A 19,422-nucleotide genomic window follows, 5' to 3' on the forward strand; every position below is an offset into this window, starting at 1 on the left:
AGGGAATAAGCACTATGACTGCTGAAATGAATGGAATTAATGGAAGAAAGCCTTCCATCAAGGCTGAGGAGTCTAATCACTGCACGCTCATGCGTAGGAGCCAAATATGATATGGAAAATTGATGAAATAATCAGGCATGAAGCAATGGGCATTAGAGACAAAGACAGCATGTAGCTGTGAAAATGGAAAGACACAAGCATCTACTAGTTAAGCTCTTTGGGCCAATGTAACACCAGTATAATGAAGGCTGTGCTCAGAATGTGGAAAAACATCAGCATCTTCACTGTTGATTTTACACGTAGTGCATGACAGTCTATTAACACCTGTCACATGCACCACTTCTGACAGTTCAGTTCTCTTAATGCCCTTTCAGAGGAAGCCTCTCGGAATTCAGTGAATTCCAAATGGTTACACAGATAATATGCCTTATCTATACTAAACCCTAAAAATTGTACTTTTCTGGTTATTGAAACATTACAGGATCACTAACCAAGAAGATACCGTTTTGATTCTGATTTTTTTCTGTTCCTTCACAACATAGTACATTGGCAAATTTTACCAGTTTTTTTCCTCTAATGTGTTCTTGCTCTATTCCTTTAGCTCAGTGGTTCTCAACCTTCTGGCCCTTTAAATACAGTTCCTCATGTTGTGACCCAACCATAAAATTATTTTCGTTGCTACTTCATAACTGTAATGTTGCTACTGTTATGAATCATAATGTAAATATCTGATATGCAGGATAGTCATAGGCGGCCCCTGTGAAAGGGTCGTTCGACCGCCAAAAGGGTCGTGACCCACAGGTTGAGAACCGCTGCTTTAGCTGTTATCATAATTTTGAACATATATTTCATATGAAACTTTTAGTGATTGAAGATTTTAAACTTAAAGTCTTTGCAGAAATCTAAGTGTTCCTAAGTTATTGCTTTTTGCCATCAAAAGCTACTAAGAAATATTGGAAGATCATTGCTACTGATATAAGTTAATAGATTCGATGTAAAAACGGCTGTATATATGAATATACATACACATAACATACATATACCAGAACTAGCAATAATCATTTAATTATTATGTACTTAATATACTCAGAATGAGCACATGTATATAAACATGGGGGTTATAAATATCATTTGGTCATCAGCTTGGCAAATATTCATTCAACAAGGAACTCTAAGAACTCTTTCAGTCACTAAAGAACCAATAAGCTTCTGTCCTCACAGAGCTCGGTGGGACAAAGCAGAGAGAAACAAATCGGAAGGACTTAAAACTGGTAAAACTTCCTAGATGTGAAAGGAGACGGAAAAGAAGGGGATAGAGAAGTAGAATACCAGTATTCCAGGAGAGAGGAAAGTGCAAAGGCATTGGAGAGAGCTAGTGCGGCAAATTAGAACAACAAAAAAAGAAAGAGAAAAGCAAGAAGACAGAAAAAGAAAAGGGATAAAGAGAGCAAGGCACACAGAGAGAGACAGAGAAAGACAGAGAGACGGAGACAGAGAGAACGCACATGGGAAAGGTGTGCTCTGGAAATGTAAGCTGTGGCCAGATTAAGTAAGAACAAAAGGGTGGTATTAGAGTTGGACTTTATCCTAAGGACAGGAAGAAACCCTGAATAGCCAGCTCTCTTAATGGTCGTAAGCAGACAGAATGGCATCAATAGAGTATGGAAGATAGAGCTGGGGTCACAGAATCAGATGGCCTGAATTTACATGCCATCTCTGCCACCCAATAGTTGTTGTGACTTTAGAAGAGTTACTTAACCTATTGTGCCTGTTTCCTCATCTGTAATGTGGGAACAATAATACAACCTACCGCTTTATAGGATTGTCCAAATGAATCCGTAGCACACAAAACAGTGTCTACCAGATAGTATAAGCTTAATAATTGCTAGCTATTAACATTATTAGATTTGCCTTTTTAGAAGACAGAAACAGAATGAAGACAGGACCCTTATCTTCATTTTCCCCAACTTTATAATGCACTTCATGTGTGCTTTGTAATGATAATTTGGAGGTTTACCAAGGAAAAGTGGAGAAGCCTGTTTTCTTAATAACATGAAGTAATATAGGAATAGATATTCATTTTCCTGTACAAATCTAAAGACACACAGTATGTACTAGATTACCCTGAAAATACTTTTCTTTACTAGTATTCTTTTTGATCACTACGACTGATGAAAAAGAAATAACTTATCAAATGGTTAAACCACAATGTTTAAAGGTTCACTCCAAAAGTGGTGTTCAGAACATAGTATAGTCCTGTAATGTCCTTTCCCCTCAAGAATGATATATTAGGCACCTGCCTACAACTGTACCTGTGACGAGCTACACCACTATTAAAAGGGGGGAGGGAGAGATGGGCACATTAAACTTGCACTTGGTACATACAAGCCACTCAATCATAAACACACATAAGCAAAAAGGCATTTTTACTGACGCTAAACCTAACACAACTGACAGGAGATAGTCCATGAATAAAATCGTTATGAAAAACCATGAAATTGCAAGCACATAGGTTTTAATTTTTCAAGTCACTTGGCTTGCTGTGAAACAGGGAAAAGCACAGAAATTCAAAAGAGCAACATGTTGCTGTTTTTTTAAGCTATAAAACATAAATGATCTGTTGTAGGAAATTAATTTTTAAAAAATTCGGTAGGGCAATCGAAAGGAGCAATGGTCCATATAATATTTTCTAATTAAGAATTCTACACCCTTCCAAAGAAAACTCTGCTAATGGCAGGTCAAGTTCCAAATCCTAAACTACATTTCTATAAAAAAGAAAAAAAGCATCTGATATTCTCCATGCACTCGGAATGGTTCTAATGTGCTTGACGAGCTCTTGTCTTAGGCTCCCACCAGGGACACAGTGTAAAAAAGGCAGTGGGGAGGAAGGACCGTCAAGGAAGTTCTGAACAGTTACCCACAGAAATATTCTCAGGCAACAAAGAAGTACAGAAGATATGAACCTTTTTATCATTATCTGAGGTCAAAATAGAATTCATTTTCCCTCTTGAAAAATGGACTCTTATTTTAGCTCACTAGAGGTGAATCTGTCATGAAAATAGAAGTTCAGAGTTAAAGGAATTAAAATTAAATTCAAATGCAAGATGCACTTAAAAAAAATACCAAAGTTTGCACAGCAAAAGTTCAAAGCACATAATAAAGTATTCTAAGTAAAATGGAACTTTAAAAAAATCAGTAAGGTCTTAGAATATTAAAATTAAATCAAAGCAAAAGATAAAGTCTCAAGTAGATATATGGCCTTCTATTTTGTGTGTGTGTGTGTGTGTGTGTGTATATATATATATATATATCCTCCATAATCATAATAATTTAAGGCCCAAAAACCTTGTAGTAGGAAAATTCATTGTTGAAGATCATAGCCTCTATGGGGAAAAATAGGGTTGGTGAACCTATGAAAGTCCCAGATCTTTCAATTAAATCATGAAGATGGAAAATATATTGTCAATATTTTAAATTAACACTGTATATGGTTAATTCCTAGGTATCATGCCTTGCCTTATAAGGTTTCAAGATTTCCCTCCACTGGTATTCAATAAGATGCTTTCCGATTCACTTGGCTTTGAGGTAGATAATGTTCCATTCTTCCTTTCCCTCAGCCTGGCCTTCCATAATCATTCAATGCCTAACTATATTACTGAATTGTTGACTCTCCCCACTTCCTGGGCCACAAAAAGGCTCTCAGTAATCTTTACATTTTATAAATTACTACTGAGAAGATAGTTCTTGAGCAGTGGTTCCCAAACTTATTTGTCCTACCGCCCCCTTTCCAGAAAAAATATTACTCAGCGCCCCCTGGAAATTGATTTTTTAAAAATTTTAATAGCAATTAAACAGAAAAATATATGTATTAATGTTTCTACCTTTTTCGTAAAATATAGTAAAGAAAGGTGTAAATTAGAAACATTGAAGTTTGAAATTATGAAACTATTTATTGAACTCAGAATAGAAAGGTAATACAAAAAAAGTTAAAACAAATGCACCTGTGGCCATCACCGCCCCCCCTGGATCGCTGCAGCGCCCACCAGGGGGCGGTAGCGCCCACTTTGGGAATCACTGTTCTTGAGTTTTCCTCCAATATTTAAAGTCATGTGGTGTTAGCATCATTCATGCAATTTAACAACAAAACGTTAACAGATACAGAACTTTCTAACGTGGGCCCTTTAGCCCTTTCTCTCTTCTGAACACATTAAAGAAAAACTCTAAGATTGGATTTTGTCTTGGTGTTCTTTACTCACCCAAGGCTAAGCTACAAAAATCTTTACTCCTCTCTATAAGTTTGCTTTATCCCCAATTAAAATAATTCAAATAAAATTCTACAGTAACAGAAAAGGTGTAATGTCAATCAAAATATACCCAATGTTGAGTAAGAAGAATGAATCTACAGCTGGTGTGAGGACACAGGTCTTTTATCAAACATGCTCTCACAGGAAATCCATCAACCATCACTTCCTTGTGTCTATTGAGCAGTGGGAATCAATGGACATGATGCTGGCCCAGGGGCCTACTTTAGCTCATAGGGCCCTGAAATATGTAGAAATGAAGTTCTTTTTTGCATTCAATACACAGAAACTATCACAACATTTGCCTAAAAAATATATACAGGAAGGCTTGAAGCTTTATGGGTTTGAATGCTCATATACATGTGGGAAATAGACTAGGGACACTGCTTCCTCGCAGACCCTGTCTCACTGCTGTGCCCTCTGCTAAGCATCAGTGAAAGGAAGTTCCTGGGCATCCTCCTGAAAAACACAGCCTCAGGTTAAACTGAAAAATGGGTAAATTTTGTTTTTATAGTCTACAGGGACCATTTAAGAAAAAATTTAATAGAATAACAAAAAATCCACCTGGTCTTTAGTATCTGTGGTCTACTATTAATACATTAGCAGTTCACAGTGATAATAATAACTACTAGTAACAAAATTGGAGCACTCTCCAAATATTATATAACTAGAGGCCCGGTGCACAAAGTTTGTGCACAGGGGTTGCGGGTGCAGGGGATGTCCCTCAGCCCAGCCTGCACTCTCTCCAATCCTCGAGGGATGTCCGACTGCCCGTTTACCACAGTTCTACCACCTTAGCAAAGGTGCTGCCGAAAGAAACTTGGTTTCAGATATTCTCTTCACATTTATAGTGAAACTGGGAGAAGAAAAAGACAAATCCTATTTTGATCTCATCTGACCCTTTATAAAAGACAGGACAAAATATATCATCTTTTTATGCATTCACACACCTACTAATTCACTCCAAATACATGTGGGTACAGACTACGTTAGGCAATTGGCAGGGCCTGGGACAGCAGGCATGATACCTCAGACAGAGACTGTACAAACTAATCTACGGTGTATATATAAAAGCGTAATATGCGACAGCGCTATGACATCACTGACCACCAGGGGGCAGATGCTCAACAAAGAAGCTGCCCCCTAGCCCCTAGGCCCCGATCACTTGATCAGGGCCTGCTGGTCAACCTCTCGGTCCCTCCCCCACCGGCCAGCAGGCTCTGATCGCCCGATGGGGAATGGGGAACAGGAGGTGGGTGGCGACGGACACGGGCAGTACGAGGCCAAGGCGGGTACAAGCGAGCGGGCCCTGATCGCCGCGCAGGTCGCCCCACACACACAGGGTGACCGGCGGTGGGGGGCGGGGCCGGTGAGTGGGCAGGAACAGCCAACCTCTTGGTCCCTCCCCGCAGCTGGCAGGCTCCGACTGCCTGATGGGGAATGAAGAACCAGAGGTGGGTGGCAGCAGACAGGGGCGGTGGGGGGTGGAGCTGGCTGCTGGCAGCAGGGGAAGATGGGCCCTGATCGCAGGCTAGGCCTAAGGACCCTACCTGTTCACGAATTTCGTGTGCCGGTCCTCTAGTAAGAAGATAATATGAAGCAAAGATACTATTACTAAGTTCTATGACTGGAAGGAAACACCATATATAGACAAAGGAATCAAGAGGCACGCAAAAGGAAATGCTTACTGAGATGAGGAATTAGCCACCAAAAATGGGCAAAGGGAAAGTCTACTTAAAGGCTGAAAGACAAAAGAGTCTAGCACATTTTAAGGAAATAAAAAAGTTTTAAAAGGTCACTGCAAAAAAAATGTGTGAAGGAGGAAGTGTAGAAAGACAAGGCTGAAGGGGTAAGTAGTGTCAGACTGTCCAGGGACTTAGAAACCATGTTTTGAAGTTTGACTTTTATTTTAAAAACATTAAGAGGAGCCAGTGAAGTGTTTTAAGCAAATAAATAATTTGGCCAAACTTTTATTTTTGGAAAGCTCTTGGGCTGTAAAACAAAAAGTAATCTGAAAAGAAAAAGACCAGAAAATAGTGAAGCCAAATAGGTGAACAACAACTACTATGAAATAAAACAGAAAGAAGAAAATACTTAAGTGTGATGACTAACAATCTGGAACAGAAGGAACAATAACATTTAGAAACAGCTACCGCACTACTAAACCCTAGACTAAATCAACCTCTGCATTTGCACTAAAATTAATTGTCTTACTACCCTTTATCCAACATCATTCCCAACCTCTCATACCAAATAAACCCTCCTTCCCCACTATCCTAACTGTATCAACCAACTGTCCAACACGGTGGCCATTTGGCACAAATGGCTATTTAAATTAATTAAAATAAAATTCATGTTAAAAGTTAGTTCCACAGTAGCATAGCCACGTTTCAAATGTTCAATAGCAACAGATGGCTAGTGGCTACCGAGTACCCTGCCCAGCTATAGAGCATTTCCCGCACTGCAAAACGGTCTATTGACAGTGCTGCGCTTTAGATATACCCAAGTCTGCCACTTTACCAGGTAAATGTCTACCTGAGAAGGCACCTGTGAAGACAGATTCACTCACTGTCTCATGCCCACACCTTGTATATTAATAAGCTTCACAGTGCAGAGAAGACTCGTGGTGTATGAGCCACAAGACAGGCTCTGTGTTTGGGCTCATTAATCCTCACTATGCTCTGAAGAAATAGAAAAGTAACAGGCATCACCCATGTTTTATAGGTGAGAACACAAGGCACAGAAATTAACCTGCCTGAGGCTATAAAGTCAATAATGGAGTCACAAACAGAACCTGGATTCCCTAACGCCCTGACCAGTACCCCATTCATTAAAGTAGTCATGGCTGATTTAAGAAGCCAAGGATAGAAACTATTCCATTTCACCTGACCCAAGCAACCATTTGCTTCATCAAATGGCTTGTTACATCCACAGGAGGGTCATACCTGTTAGGTCCATATCTCATATCTATATATGGACCTAACGTAAAGTATGTGTGTATATGTGTGTAAAGCAAAAAAAAAAAGAAAATAAGAAAGAATATTCATCCCCTGAGATTGCCGCAAGTATTTTATCACATCTGATGGGAAAGAATATTAGACACACTTACTGAAACTAAAAGCTCCAAGGTACTCTTGTATTAGTAATCTGTGTCATTTGGTTACCTATAAAAATTATAACCTATTAGCTCTGCATTTTGTAATTCTTATTTGCTTCTGTAACCTGAGTAAGTCTGACCTTTGTGTGTTCCTTCCAGACCTACAGAAGCAATGGGGACACAGAGAGATAATTCTTGCATTTCCATTTCAACTACCTCATTAACTGAAAAGAGTAAAATAATATGTATGGAGACATGAACCAAGTTATAGATTAAAGATATAAAATCCACACACAGCATTTGCTTGAAAGTCTTTACAATGACAATTCTAAATGTAGCGGCCAGCGCTCACTAAGGCATCCCTGCCCTGATCCTGCAAAACAATTTACCCAGAGCTTCATTTGAATGATATGAAAAATCTAAGAAATAGTGTGACAGCCCTTGCCTAACATCTGAATTCTTACATTTTAGCTGTTGTTATATTAAATATGCAGGGGGGAAAAAACAAAACAGGAAAGGAATAGAATATTTAAAACAATTTGAAAATACTGATAAGCATATAATAGTTATTCCTATGCTTCTAATTCTTTTCCTAATAATAAGTATTAATCAATCCAAAGAATATAAAAACCAACTGAATTTGTACAGGAAGTCACAGCTTCCAAAATAAATTGGACAACGATTTCTGAATTAAAAGAGCATATCTCCCTCAAATATGTCTCACAAAGGAAAAGGGCATGAATGATGATTTTAAATCCAGAATTTAATGGTCACATCTAACTCTAATTGTGAAAGAGAAGAGAGCCATCAACTGGATTAAAAAGACTGCTTCATGATAGACCTTGATTTAGGAATACAAGTCAATGAAAAAAAGTCTGCATATTGAACTACTTACACAGCGTTCCTGGAAGCTCCATGGGACAGTAGCAGCTCGACTATATCCAGGTGCCCATTCTTGGCCGCATCGTGGAGTGGTGAGTCGTTCTGATACCCAGGGGTGTTCACCAAAGCCTTGTGCTGGAGTAACAATTCCACTACCTGCAGGTGCCCATGACTACAGGCTTCATGCTGATTTTGAAAAAAGAAAAGGAGTGAGAAGAGTGATGAGGAAGAGCAATACCATAATAAAACTTACACTTTAGAAAAATAAATATGAACCTCAGTCAGCAAACTGGTTCTTACCTAAACACTCATACAACAGGTCATAATTTGTTGACAGAGTAAAAGCCACTATTCATAATCTTTGTGATAAGATACATGGTGATCAAAATCTGTGCAATTCATGAAAGAAGATGTTTTTCATTTGAGCCTGAGGTCAAGTGCTCTTATTTTAAAAGAAAATGTAGCTTTAAACCGATTATAGCTCCTAAAAAATTATTCTACAATAAGAAATTTAAAACAAGAAAAAAAACTTAGAAAGTATTTAACAACCAAATCATGCATAACATTTGAAATTCTCCAAGGCTGAATAGAATTCATTAAATCAGATGCTTAGCCATAAGCTAAGTGGTGTACCCACACACACATATATAACCACCCAATAAAGTGAATGAGTATAAGACAAACTTCTCTTATTTGCTGAAGCTACAGATGACTGTACATCTAGCATCAATGATAACAGAAATGACATGGAGTAGATGCTCAAAAAGAGCTTACTAAATGGTAACATAACTGGTAACAATGGAATGTTCAAAGGTATCTCACATGCAAATCTTTCCTTATGTCTCATGAACTGCTAACAATGCCATTCTGTTGTAATCTAATAAATTTCTGGCATAGTGTGCTACTCAATTCATAATAAGTAGTACATACTAAACATCTGTAGGTTTATTTCTAGGATAAAGGAATCCAAATGAAGCATAAGGTCCTCTAAATCACTCACCAACTTTTACTACAAACCCACAGAGTGCAACAACAAGCACTTTGATCCTGACTAAACCTTCCTACCTTAAATTTGGCAAAGAGAAGCCATTATAACATTCTAATCTAATAAGAATTTCCCAATTTTTGTGAATCTCCAGTTCCCAAGATAAGGCCATCCACCTCATCTGTTGACACAGCTATGGCTATATTCAAATCACATACTTACTGTCCTAATATAATTAACCCACATAGCACTTGTTTCATGTATTTGTGCCCTTCTTTTCTCAGACTACTCTTCACACTATATTTTAACAGTAGTTAGCAGAGACTTTAAAAATGATAATGAAGCAAAGTTTTACTGCCTCTGTATATTTAGAATTGGGTAGGGTATATACGTGAGGCCAAGGTAGATCCTCAGTAAGAATCACTGTTAGTGATACCTTCCTAATGCACCCATTTCCTCTGGCCTCTCTTTGCTCCACAAAATGCTTCCAATTGCATGAAAAGCTGCAGAATGGAACCTGATGTTGGCTCTCCACACATTTGCTGCTAAGCTCAGCAACATGGTATAACTGGTCTCTTAAATCTAAAGGTAGCTCATTTGGTTCCTATCACAATTGAAGAGCTAGATGTCAAATAATCATTTTCTCTTACTTGTTGAAAATATGTCTTCTGATTTTAAAAGGGTGTATATATGGCAAAGAATGATATAGAAACAACTACATAACTATAAACTATTAATAACTAGGAAATATAAACAGAATGGGAATAAAAAAACAAACAAATAGAAAACTACCAATGGTGTCCAGCCAGCATGGTCTTTAACATTTGGGTCGCTTCCGTTTTGTAAGAGGTATGCAACAGAAGGTATATCGCCCTAGTATAAGACAAAGAAAACAAAAAGAAATTAAAAATCATCAAGGAAAAAAATAAGATATTGAGTTTTGTTTTGTTTTTAAAGATTCTGCGCCTTTAAAGATAAAATGAAACAAATATTTCCCTTATGCATATTGCTCATAAGCTAATAAAGAATAAGGTTTGTATGTATGAGCTATTCTGAGGTACCAAGTCCTGGAATTCATATGGTACGTACATCCTTAAATACAGAGTACAAAATCTCTGCTATAAGCAACCCATACTGAAATTCATTTCAAAATACCAAATAAAGGACACTAGCCACAGATCATTTATCTGATCATAATAAAGGTTTTAAAGTCATTTCATTTGTGAAAAACATTCTTTTGAGCACTTATAAAAATGGTTCCTGAGTATTGTTTAAAACAAAATTAAAGCCAGAAAGATTGCTCAGTAAAACCAATGGTAAGGCTGCCAAAAACTGTCTTACGGGCAGTCACTCTATCCTTAATACATTAACTTAGCTTATATTCACCTTATTTGCTCAAAGATATTTTCTAGGCAGAAGCAAGGCTTATTTTTTCCAAAAATAACTAACAGAGCTTTCTCTGAAAAATAAATTTAAAAATTACATTTGACAAGTTACTTATGACACTGTTGTTTTGTGAAGCTCCTCTTTAGGGAGAACCAATCTGTCTCCTCCCACTCCCAGTCCCTATACTCTTCAGAAATAACTTTTCAGCCTCTATAGGTTGATAACATAGAAGTCATTAAGACCCCTTAATACAGTAACATTTGCTTTTTTTTTATTGTTTTGGGCCACCATTCAAATGCAGCATATCTTAAGATGGTAACTTACTTAGTTTTCTGAAAAGCAAATCCGCATGCAACATATATATTTTTATGTTCCTAAATTAACAAAACGACCTTAAATATTCAACGCACCTAAAAAATAAGCATGCTATGTGTTTCAAATCAAATGCTTCAGTTCATATAAAAAACATTTTTTCCATAGTTCCTGAGGGGTATACATTCTATATCTCTAATGCAAGGTAGCATGTATTTAGCAAATGTTGCTCTATATTCAAGTCAGTTCCAAATGAGTTCAGGAAAATCTGACAAAATACAAATACGAATTTTCTAAAATAATTTGGGGCAGATGAACTACCACAACCACACCCATTCCCAACATTCAACATGAAAGTAAACACAAGAAGTAGACAAAAAACTTTCGCAAAAATTTCCTCATTCTAACTCTGCATGGTAATCACAAAACCATATTCACCTAAGAAGCCCGTAAAATAACATAAGCACAAGAGTGAAATGGAGGAGTCGCATGGGAATAGTCATGTAGGAAGGGAGTGACAATTTAGAGACTAAAGTCAGAATTTCCTATAAGGCTGTTGGACAGTGGTGTTTTTCTTTCATGTCACCTCTTCATATCATCAAAGACGTCTTCTGTTACAATTGCACCCCTAGACTTCCCTGAACGGTATAACTGATTTACAAACTGCTTATTTTTGTTCCTTTATTTCCTTTCTTCCATCACCATTTATTCCTCTATACCCTCTTTCAACCTTCGCCCACTCCTCACCCCCACAATCACCACTGTTGGCAAACTGCCTGCTTTTTTTTTTAAAATATATTTTTATTTTTATTTTTTTACAGAGAGGAAGGGAGAGGGATAGAGTTAGAAACATCAATGAGAGACATGGATCAGCTGCCTCCTGCACACCCCCCACTGGGGATGTGCCCGCAACCAAGGTACATGCCCTTGACCAGAATCGAACCTGGGACCCTTCAGTCCGCAGGCCAATGCTCTATCCACTGAGCCAAACCAGTTAGGGCAAACTGCCTGCTTTTAATACCCAACCTGTTTCTCTCCCCAAGTACTTAAAAGTCTGTCATATTTTCATCCTTCTCCTTTATGTAAATTGAATGTAATGCACATAAATAAAATTATGATACTTAGATAGGATCCACAGTAACTGGGTAAGCTTGAACCAATATGAAGTTTCCAAGAAATAAATTAATTTCTACTCCTGATTTCTTTAAATTGCTTTCTTCTGTAATAGAATATTTTCTAAGTAATAAGCACTCACTTTTAGGCTCCTCACAACTTACAAAAATAATTGAGACTTTTTTTTATTAACCACAGCAAGAAAAAAAATCATCTGAGGAAAATATTTACCAAGGCTTATAAGAAATTTTAAATGGATTTGATATTTTGAAGTAATACCTTAAAGGCTGAAAATGAGGAAGCATGCATGCCACACTGAATTTTCTTATTGCTAACCTTTCATTCAAAGGACTCTTCACACATTCATGCATACTTTAACAATATAAATTAACTTTCCAAAAACAAACACACACACAAACAGAACTTCTTCCTTGATATACAGATTGACATTTCCAAGATACTGTTAATAAACATCTTTATAAAAATAGTACGGGACATTACGATTAAGTGCAATAATCACAAGTTACCCCAAACGGCTAAGCTTTCCACATATATGAACTGACCAAGTACCTAAAGTTTCTTTTAGCAACCAGATGTCATTTAAAAAAAAAATTTAACCATCTGGAATGGAGCTCTCAAAAATATTAAACATTCCCCTGACCGCTGAGCCAGAGTTGACTATTTGAATAAAATAATTTCATAGATGATTCTGACAATCTAGTCATCGTGACATAAGTTACTGGTATTACAAAGGTGGTGGGTGACAGACAGAGGGAAAATGAATACAGACTCCAAGAGGTGTTCTAGAAATTAAACTCTTAAAATGTCACAGATGCCAGTGTGCTTTTGAATCCTTTGCTACTTTCTCGAAAAGCTAGTAAGAAGGATCGTGTAATAATGTGACTCTACACACAGTATAACATGAATTACAAAGTCAAAGACTGAAGGAGGCTTCTCACCGTGGATTTTCTCTCTTCCCAAGAAATCCTCAGCACCTTTTTTATGTTAAGCACATCATGCCTTGTAAGTTGCCTTCAAAATAGTACCTATTATGTTTGTATGACAAATATATCATATGACATGCCAACTTCAAGCCATTCTTGTATTTCACAATCTATTCACTGCTGTGGCATGAATTATGAGTAATCATTACCATTTTAAAGATCGGTAATAGAGAACTTTGGGGAGGTTTTTCCCAGCACCTCCAGCAAAGCTGACATAATAGAGTAACAAATCAAAATCTCTACGTCTAGAAAAATGTCAAATATTAAGGTGTTTTTTTTTTCATTAACTCAGAAGAATAAACAACATAAGTGTTTATCCTATAATAATAGGAAGAAAAACATACAAGCTAAGGGTATGGCCAAAAATGCTATTTTAGAGAAGTTACGAAAAGTCTCTCTGAAGAGGTGGCATTTGAGCAGAAGCCTGAAGAAGGGATCGCATAGGGTTATGTAGGCATGGAAGACTTTGGATTTTGTTTTAAGTGAGCCAGGAATTATTGGTAGGGGAGTAGAGAAATGACGAGTTCTGACTTAGGTCAGATTACTATGGCTGTCATATAGAAAACTGAATGCAGAAAAGCAGAGCAAAAAATGAGACGCTACTTCATGGTGTGGTTGGAATACTGACCCTCTCAAAAAAACTGTCTGTGTCCTAATCTCCAGAACTTGTATGTCACCTTACATGACAAAAGGGACTTTGTAATGTGATTAGGGTACAGATCTAGATGTGAGAGATTGCTCTGCACTCTCAGGGTGGCCCTGGGGTGTAGCCATGTGAGCCTCTACAGCAGTGGTTCTCAACCTTCCTAATGCCGCGACCCTTTAATACAGTTCCTCATGTTGTGGTGACCCCCAATTTCATTGTTACAAATTGAACATAATTAAAGCATAGTGATTAATCACAAAACAATATGTAATTATATATGGGTTTTCCGATGGTCTTAGGCGACCCCTGTGAACAGTTCGTTCGACTCCCAAAGGGGTCGCGACCCACAGGTTGAGAACCGCTGCTTTACAGGCAGGGAGCCTTCCTGGCCAGGTCAGAAAGATGATGCAAGGACTCCACCCTCTGTTGCACAGCCAGCAAGAAAACGGGATCTCAGTCTGACAACCACAAGAAACATGCAGTTCCTTGAAACAACCCAAGTAATCAAGGAAATGGGTTCTCTCTTGGAGCCTCCAGAAAGTAACCTAGCTGACATGCTGATTTTAGCCTGGTGACAGCCACACCAGACTTCTGACCTAAGAAAATAAGTCTGCCTTGTTTTTAGTCACTAAAATTGTAGAAATTTGCAGTGACAGCAACAGGGCACTAACACAAGTGGTCAGGGCAACAAGAAAAGACAAGTAGCTTCCACTAGGGTGGTAGCTATGAAAAGGTTATGGTCAACAGAGATGCCCAGAGGAAGGTCTGGAGCAGGATATTAAAGAATTTTGTTAATAATGCTACCAAATTCAGAGATCATTCTGTAAAGCCATCTAGCCAGCCGAGAACATTCAAACTACCAGGGGTCCTCTACCCTCAGTGCATACACCAAGAAGAAGGCATCACACAACCACAACTCTTCTAACCTGAGGGGCAATGGAAACATGGGAAATGCAAGTCTACCAAGACACTTTATGGAAAAATAACAAGTACGACGACGACAAATAAAATCCATCTCTTGACAACATAAAACCTGGTACTTCCCCTTATTTGCTCTGGCTGTCTGAACGGTCATCAAATCTATATTCATTATTCAGCCCTTTCCTCTTTTCTGTGCCTTGTTCATTTTATAGTAGTTTAAACTTTGGAGCCCACTCTAATCCTTTTCTCAAGTAGGTGGATACAAAACACAAATTAAGACAGCAGAATGGCAATATTTGGTTTTCTAGCACACACAGATTATTTCATTTTCAGCTGCAAATGAAAAAAATTAGGGTAAAAAACTAAAACAAATATTATTTATAATACACAGATGCACACATACAAACAAATCCACTAAGTTTCTTTCAAGTATTTGTTCTATTACCATCAAGCTGGGTAGGGATTAATTTTAATAACATTTTTAAAGAGACACTATTGTTAAATAGTGATTTAAAAAACAATAAAAATCCATTAGCTTTTCACAAGTGTACTGCATCAGAATCTGCCAACTAATGACAATAACAATATTTGATAAGTTCAAAAGAATCAAAATGGGTAACTCTAATGCTGGCAAGACTCTCAGTAAACTGACAATCTCACAGAACTAGTGTGAAACAATCTTCAATGGAGAAAATTCACAAGGCAGCTCATGCCACCATGTTTTCCTGTCTGATGATTCTACTGTGGCTTTTTCCCATGGCCTAGGCTAGGCCAAGGGTCGGCAAACTATGGCCTGTGGGCCAGATATCTATCTGCTTGTGGATGTGAAGTTTTATTGGCTTACATATTGTCTATGGCTGCTTTTGCACTACCAAGACAGAGTTGAATAGTTGTTACAGAAACTATTTGACCTGCAAAGCTAAAATTATTTACTCTAACTGCCCTTTAAAAAAGCATTTACCAAACCACGGCCTAGATTCTAAGCCCTAGAGATCCTCATTAATAAAGATAAATAATTCTTCTTGTTAAAAAGAAAAATTATCACCCTAGCCGGTTTGGCTCAGTGGATAGTGCGTCGGCCTGCGGACTGAAAGATCCCAGGTTCAATTCCGGTCAAGGGCACATGTCCGGGTTGCGGGCTCGATCCCCATTATGGGGCGTGCAAGAGGCAGCCGATCAATGATTCTCTCTCATCATTGATGTTTCTATCTCTCTCTCCCTCTTCGTTCCTCTCTGAAATCAATAAAAATTTATTTTAAAAAATAAATTATCTACCAATATAGGTGGATGCTTACCTGGTGGTCTGAAAATAATTCCCAGAAAGCAAAATGTAGACATTAAAGTAGCCACATTTTTATGTACTATTCAGAAAAGTGAACAAAAATAATTATTATGTTAGCTACTTATGTCTATGAAGCATTAATAATATTATGTTAAGATGTATAATAGCTTATGTGTATATGTATATGTATATATTACATATAACAAAGAAGACAAAAAAATAGTATGGTTTTTAAAATTATGCTTTGCAAAAATCAAACTAAAATCAAACTAGAGCTAATTCTAAAAATTCAAGTTGTTCAAAGGATATGTAATCCTGAGTATGTAGTCATATTGCAGGTTCTCCCTCCCAAACTGCATTAGATATAGGAAGATAAAGCAAGGAAAAAATAAACCACTAACAATTGGAAAAGACTCATTTTTGTGCTTTTCCCTTTCTCCACACATAAAATACACGGGTCCCTGACTCAATGTCTACCCCATGTTGTTCCCAGATATTTTGTCACCAACCTCATGAAGGGGTTCCTTCCAAACCTCCCAAAGTTCTCTATCCATACAAAGGACCCAAGGATTTCCCAGAGAATTTACTGGAATACCCTAAAACCTATCTTAATTTAGTGTTAATCTCTCCCATGTCATATTTTCCATTTCAAAGATTAACCACCTCATGCTCTATAAACCAGCCAGGTTCCAAAACAAACACTGTTACACCCCAGGTGTTGAGGCAATAAATAAAGAGAATTAACTTCAATGAACAGACTAGCAAAAGGAATGGCTGGCAGTAGAGCACAGAACAGCTCCTCTGTGGTGAACCACGGGAGCCACTCTCACAGTCGAATTTCCTGATCATTGGAGAAACGTACAGATCACATCTTTCAACCTTCCAAATTCTAGCTGTGCCCTCTAGGAGCTTGCCACCTCTCACAGTGCCCCTAGCTCTATTGCTTAGAAGGACATGTTGCCAGCAGTAACTTGGCAATTATCTTTATTCATAAAGCATGAGAAGGATGGGTAAACAAAATGGTGAAAATGGAACAAACTATTATGGAATAGAAAAGAAACAAAAGCACCTGCCCAAAGAGAAGCTAAAATATTGAAACATTGATTTTCTCCTAAAGATCATGTTCCTCAGGCCTGGGGACCTAACTGAGATGGGCTTTAGTCTCTATGAATTCTATTTCTCTGGTTCAACCTTTAAGTGTCACATCTGTGGGAGTTAAATCATTCTCATCATCTTTCCTCATTTTTCACAAACTCCAAAGAAACTGTTCTATAGTTGGTCTCATTCTGAAATTGTTATTTCAAAGTAAGTTTCGTACCTTAATTGAAGCAATATGGAGCAAAGTCTCGCCCTTATGATTTCTTTTCACACTCGTAAGGTTACGGGGTGTCAGTTTCATTGCTGAGGGGCTGGACAGCATTCGCCCGTAATTTGTACTATTCAGTGTAGAGGGTGGTGTACTATTCAGTGTAGAGGGTGAGGAGCTCATGGATTCATCTAATATAGTTCTGGTTTTCCTCCTTACTCTGTCTCCAACTTTAAGTTTGGTTGAAGGCTGCAAAGAAGAGCCAGGCAATGGGATGTTTTCTGAGAGCCCTGTTTGCTTAACAAAATTTTCACTGGTGCTGGGAATGCTGTTTCTACATCTCTTAGAAATGGGGCTGGAAAGTCTCCTGTGACGCCCACGTTTTCCATTCTTAGATGAAAGATCATTTTCACAGAGATTCTTCTCAGGAGTCATGACTTCATTCCTGCTCTCAATTTCTGGAGACTCTATTTGCTCAGCCAATGGTAAAGAGACTTCGGTTAAGTTTCCAAAACATTCATCTTCTGTCACAGAGCCGCTTGCTAGTAAGTCTATTTCACCATTTCTCTGAGGACTGGCATTAACAGATGGCTGGACAGAGAAGGATACCAGCTTTTCCTTAAATTTCTCTTTGGAGTCAAGTTGACCATCTTTTTTGCCTGCCTCTAAATTCCACATTTGGTTGATTTTAGTTAAAGTTTTCTTTTTCTGTTTTTTCCCAGATCTTGTAGAAGCCTTTTTAGCCCTCGCAGAAGAGTCTACTGGAGGACTCGCAGAAACATATTCATACGTCGAGGCCTGCTGAGTATTTTCATCATTTATCACTTGAGGCTGAGTTTGTACTGAAACTTTACTTACAACATATCTGACCTTCTTACTTCGAGGACTAAACCACATTTTTATTGAATTCTTCTTACTTTCTGCATGATTAAATAAATTTTTCCTGGATGTTTCTTCTTTTAAATCTGATAGAAAAAAAGGAAGAGAAATCTGTCAGATGAACTTACTCTCTCCCAGCTGGAGCTCCCACAGAATTTTGTTTATGGTTTTCCTAAAGTATATCACTTTAATTTATGTACCTCTTTCTTCTGACCTAGACTATGAACTCCATAAGCAGAGATATTTGGACATTCAAACAAATGTTTACAGAATCCTACGTTAGTCCTGACAGTGTTCTAGGGACTGGAGAAGAAAACAGGGAATTTATATTCCACTGGGGATGACCAGAAAATATGAATAACTAAGTAGTGCATACAGTATGCTGGTGGTTATAACAGTCATGGAGAAAAGATATATTAAATAAATAAATAATCTAAAGTAACATTTTCATGAACCAAGGTCTAAAATTAAGTTACTTTAAGAGGAAATCAAATGATATCTTACTACTAAGGACTGGTAACATCCACTGTATAGGAAATAAACATGTCATTTTACTAAGGTATTACATAAAATTGTCAAGTGTGCTTATTCTTGATTTCCTTTCAACATTCTCATGTCTTAAAATGTTAGCGAGAAAAAGGAAATTATAAAATATTTTTAATTCCTTTTAGACATTTTTTCTTCACACAGAACACTTACTATTTTATCAATTCAAAATTAATAATACATTATAAAATTAGTAAATTAAAATCTAAAGTTCAAAATTAATTCTATTTTTTACCTCATGTTTCTTGAGTATAAAACTACTATCTTTACAAATAGATCTGCCAAAAACAGGTTTATAAAAAAGAAAGAAAAAAGGTGGATTATGAAAAACAAACACTTAGTGCATATCTCAGTAGAAATTACAAAGATATGATCCCTGCCTAGCAAAGGAATTCTATCAAACTCTACTCCACTCCAAAGAAGCCATGCCTTCCTCCTGGTGGAAAAATGGCAGAACTGGAAAGACTAATTGATAAACCCAGCTGAAGCAAGAGTGTGTATGTGAATAAGGGCACACCCTCCTACATCCTTCTAATGTCCTAGCTGAATGGCACCTGGTCCACCAAGTGTTATTAGGACAGGATCTTGGAAATCAAAATAGAAGAATGAAGCATCCATTCATGCTGGAGGCTAAGTCCAGCAGGTCATAATAAATGAAGTCCTCAAAAGTCCTTTTGAGAAGTCCTCAAAAGCTTTGAATGGACTCTTTCAGCAGGGCTAAAATCTGCATGTTATTACTTGCTGCTGGAACAGCCAAAGGCA

The 19,422-nt window shown here is 37.5% G+C and overlaps 1 protein-coding gene across 1 annotated transcript in view; it reads right to left on the reverse strand.

Moving 5' to 3' along the window:
* The window catches only part of BARD1 (BRCA1 associated RING domain 1), a 92,553-nt gene that overhangs the window by 24,209 nt on the left and 48,922 nt on the right, over window positions 1-19,422 (reverse strand). Inside the window, exons 5-7 of the mRNA XM_014529974.1 lie at window positions 17,248-18,200; window positions 10,058-10,138; window positions 8,294-8,466 (exon numbers count right to left, since the gene is read on the reverse strand). Of these exons, the coding sequence (XP_014385460.1) occupies window positions 8,294-8,466; window positions 10,058-10,138; window positions 17,248-18,200 (1,207 nt within the window). The remainder of the gene's footprint in view (window positions 1-8,293; window positions 8,467-10,057; window positions 10,139-17,247; window positions 18,201-19,422) is intronic.

The sequence above is a fragment of the Myotis brandtii genome, unplaced genomic scaffold, assembly GCF_000412655.1.
Source record: "Myotis brandtii unplaced genomic scaffold, ASM41265v1 scaffold702, whole genome shotgun sequence".
Taxonomy (NCBI): domain Eukaryota; kingdom Metazoa; phylum Chordata; class Mammalia; order Chiroptera; family Vespertilionidae; genus Myotis; species Myotis brandtii.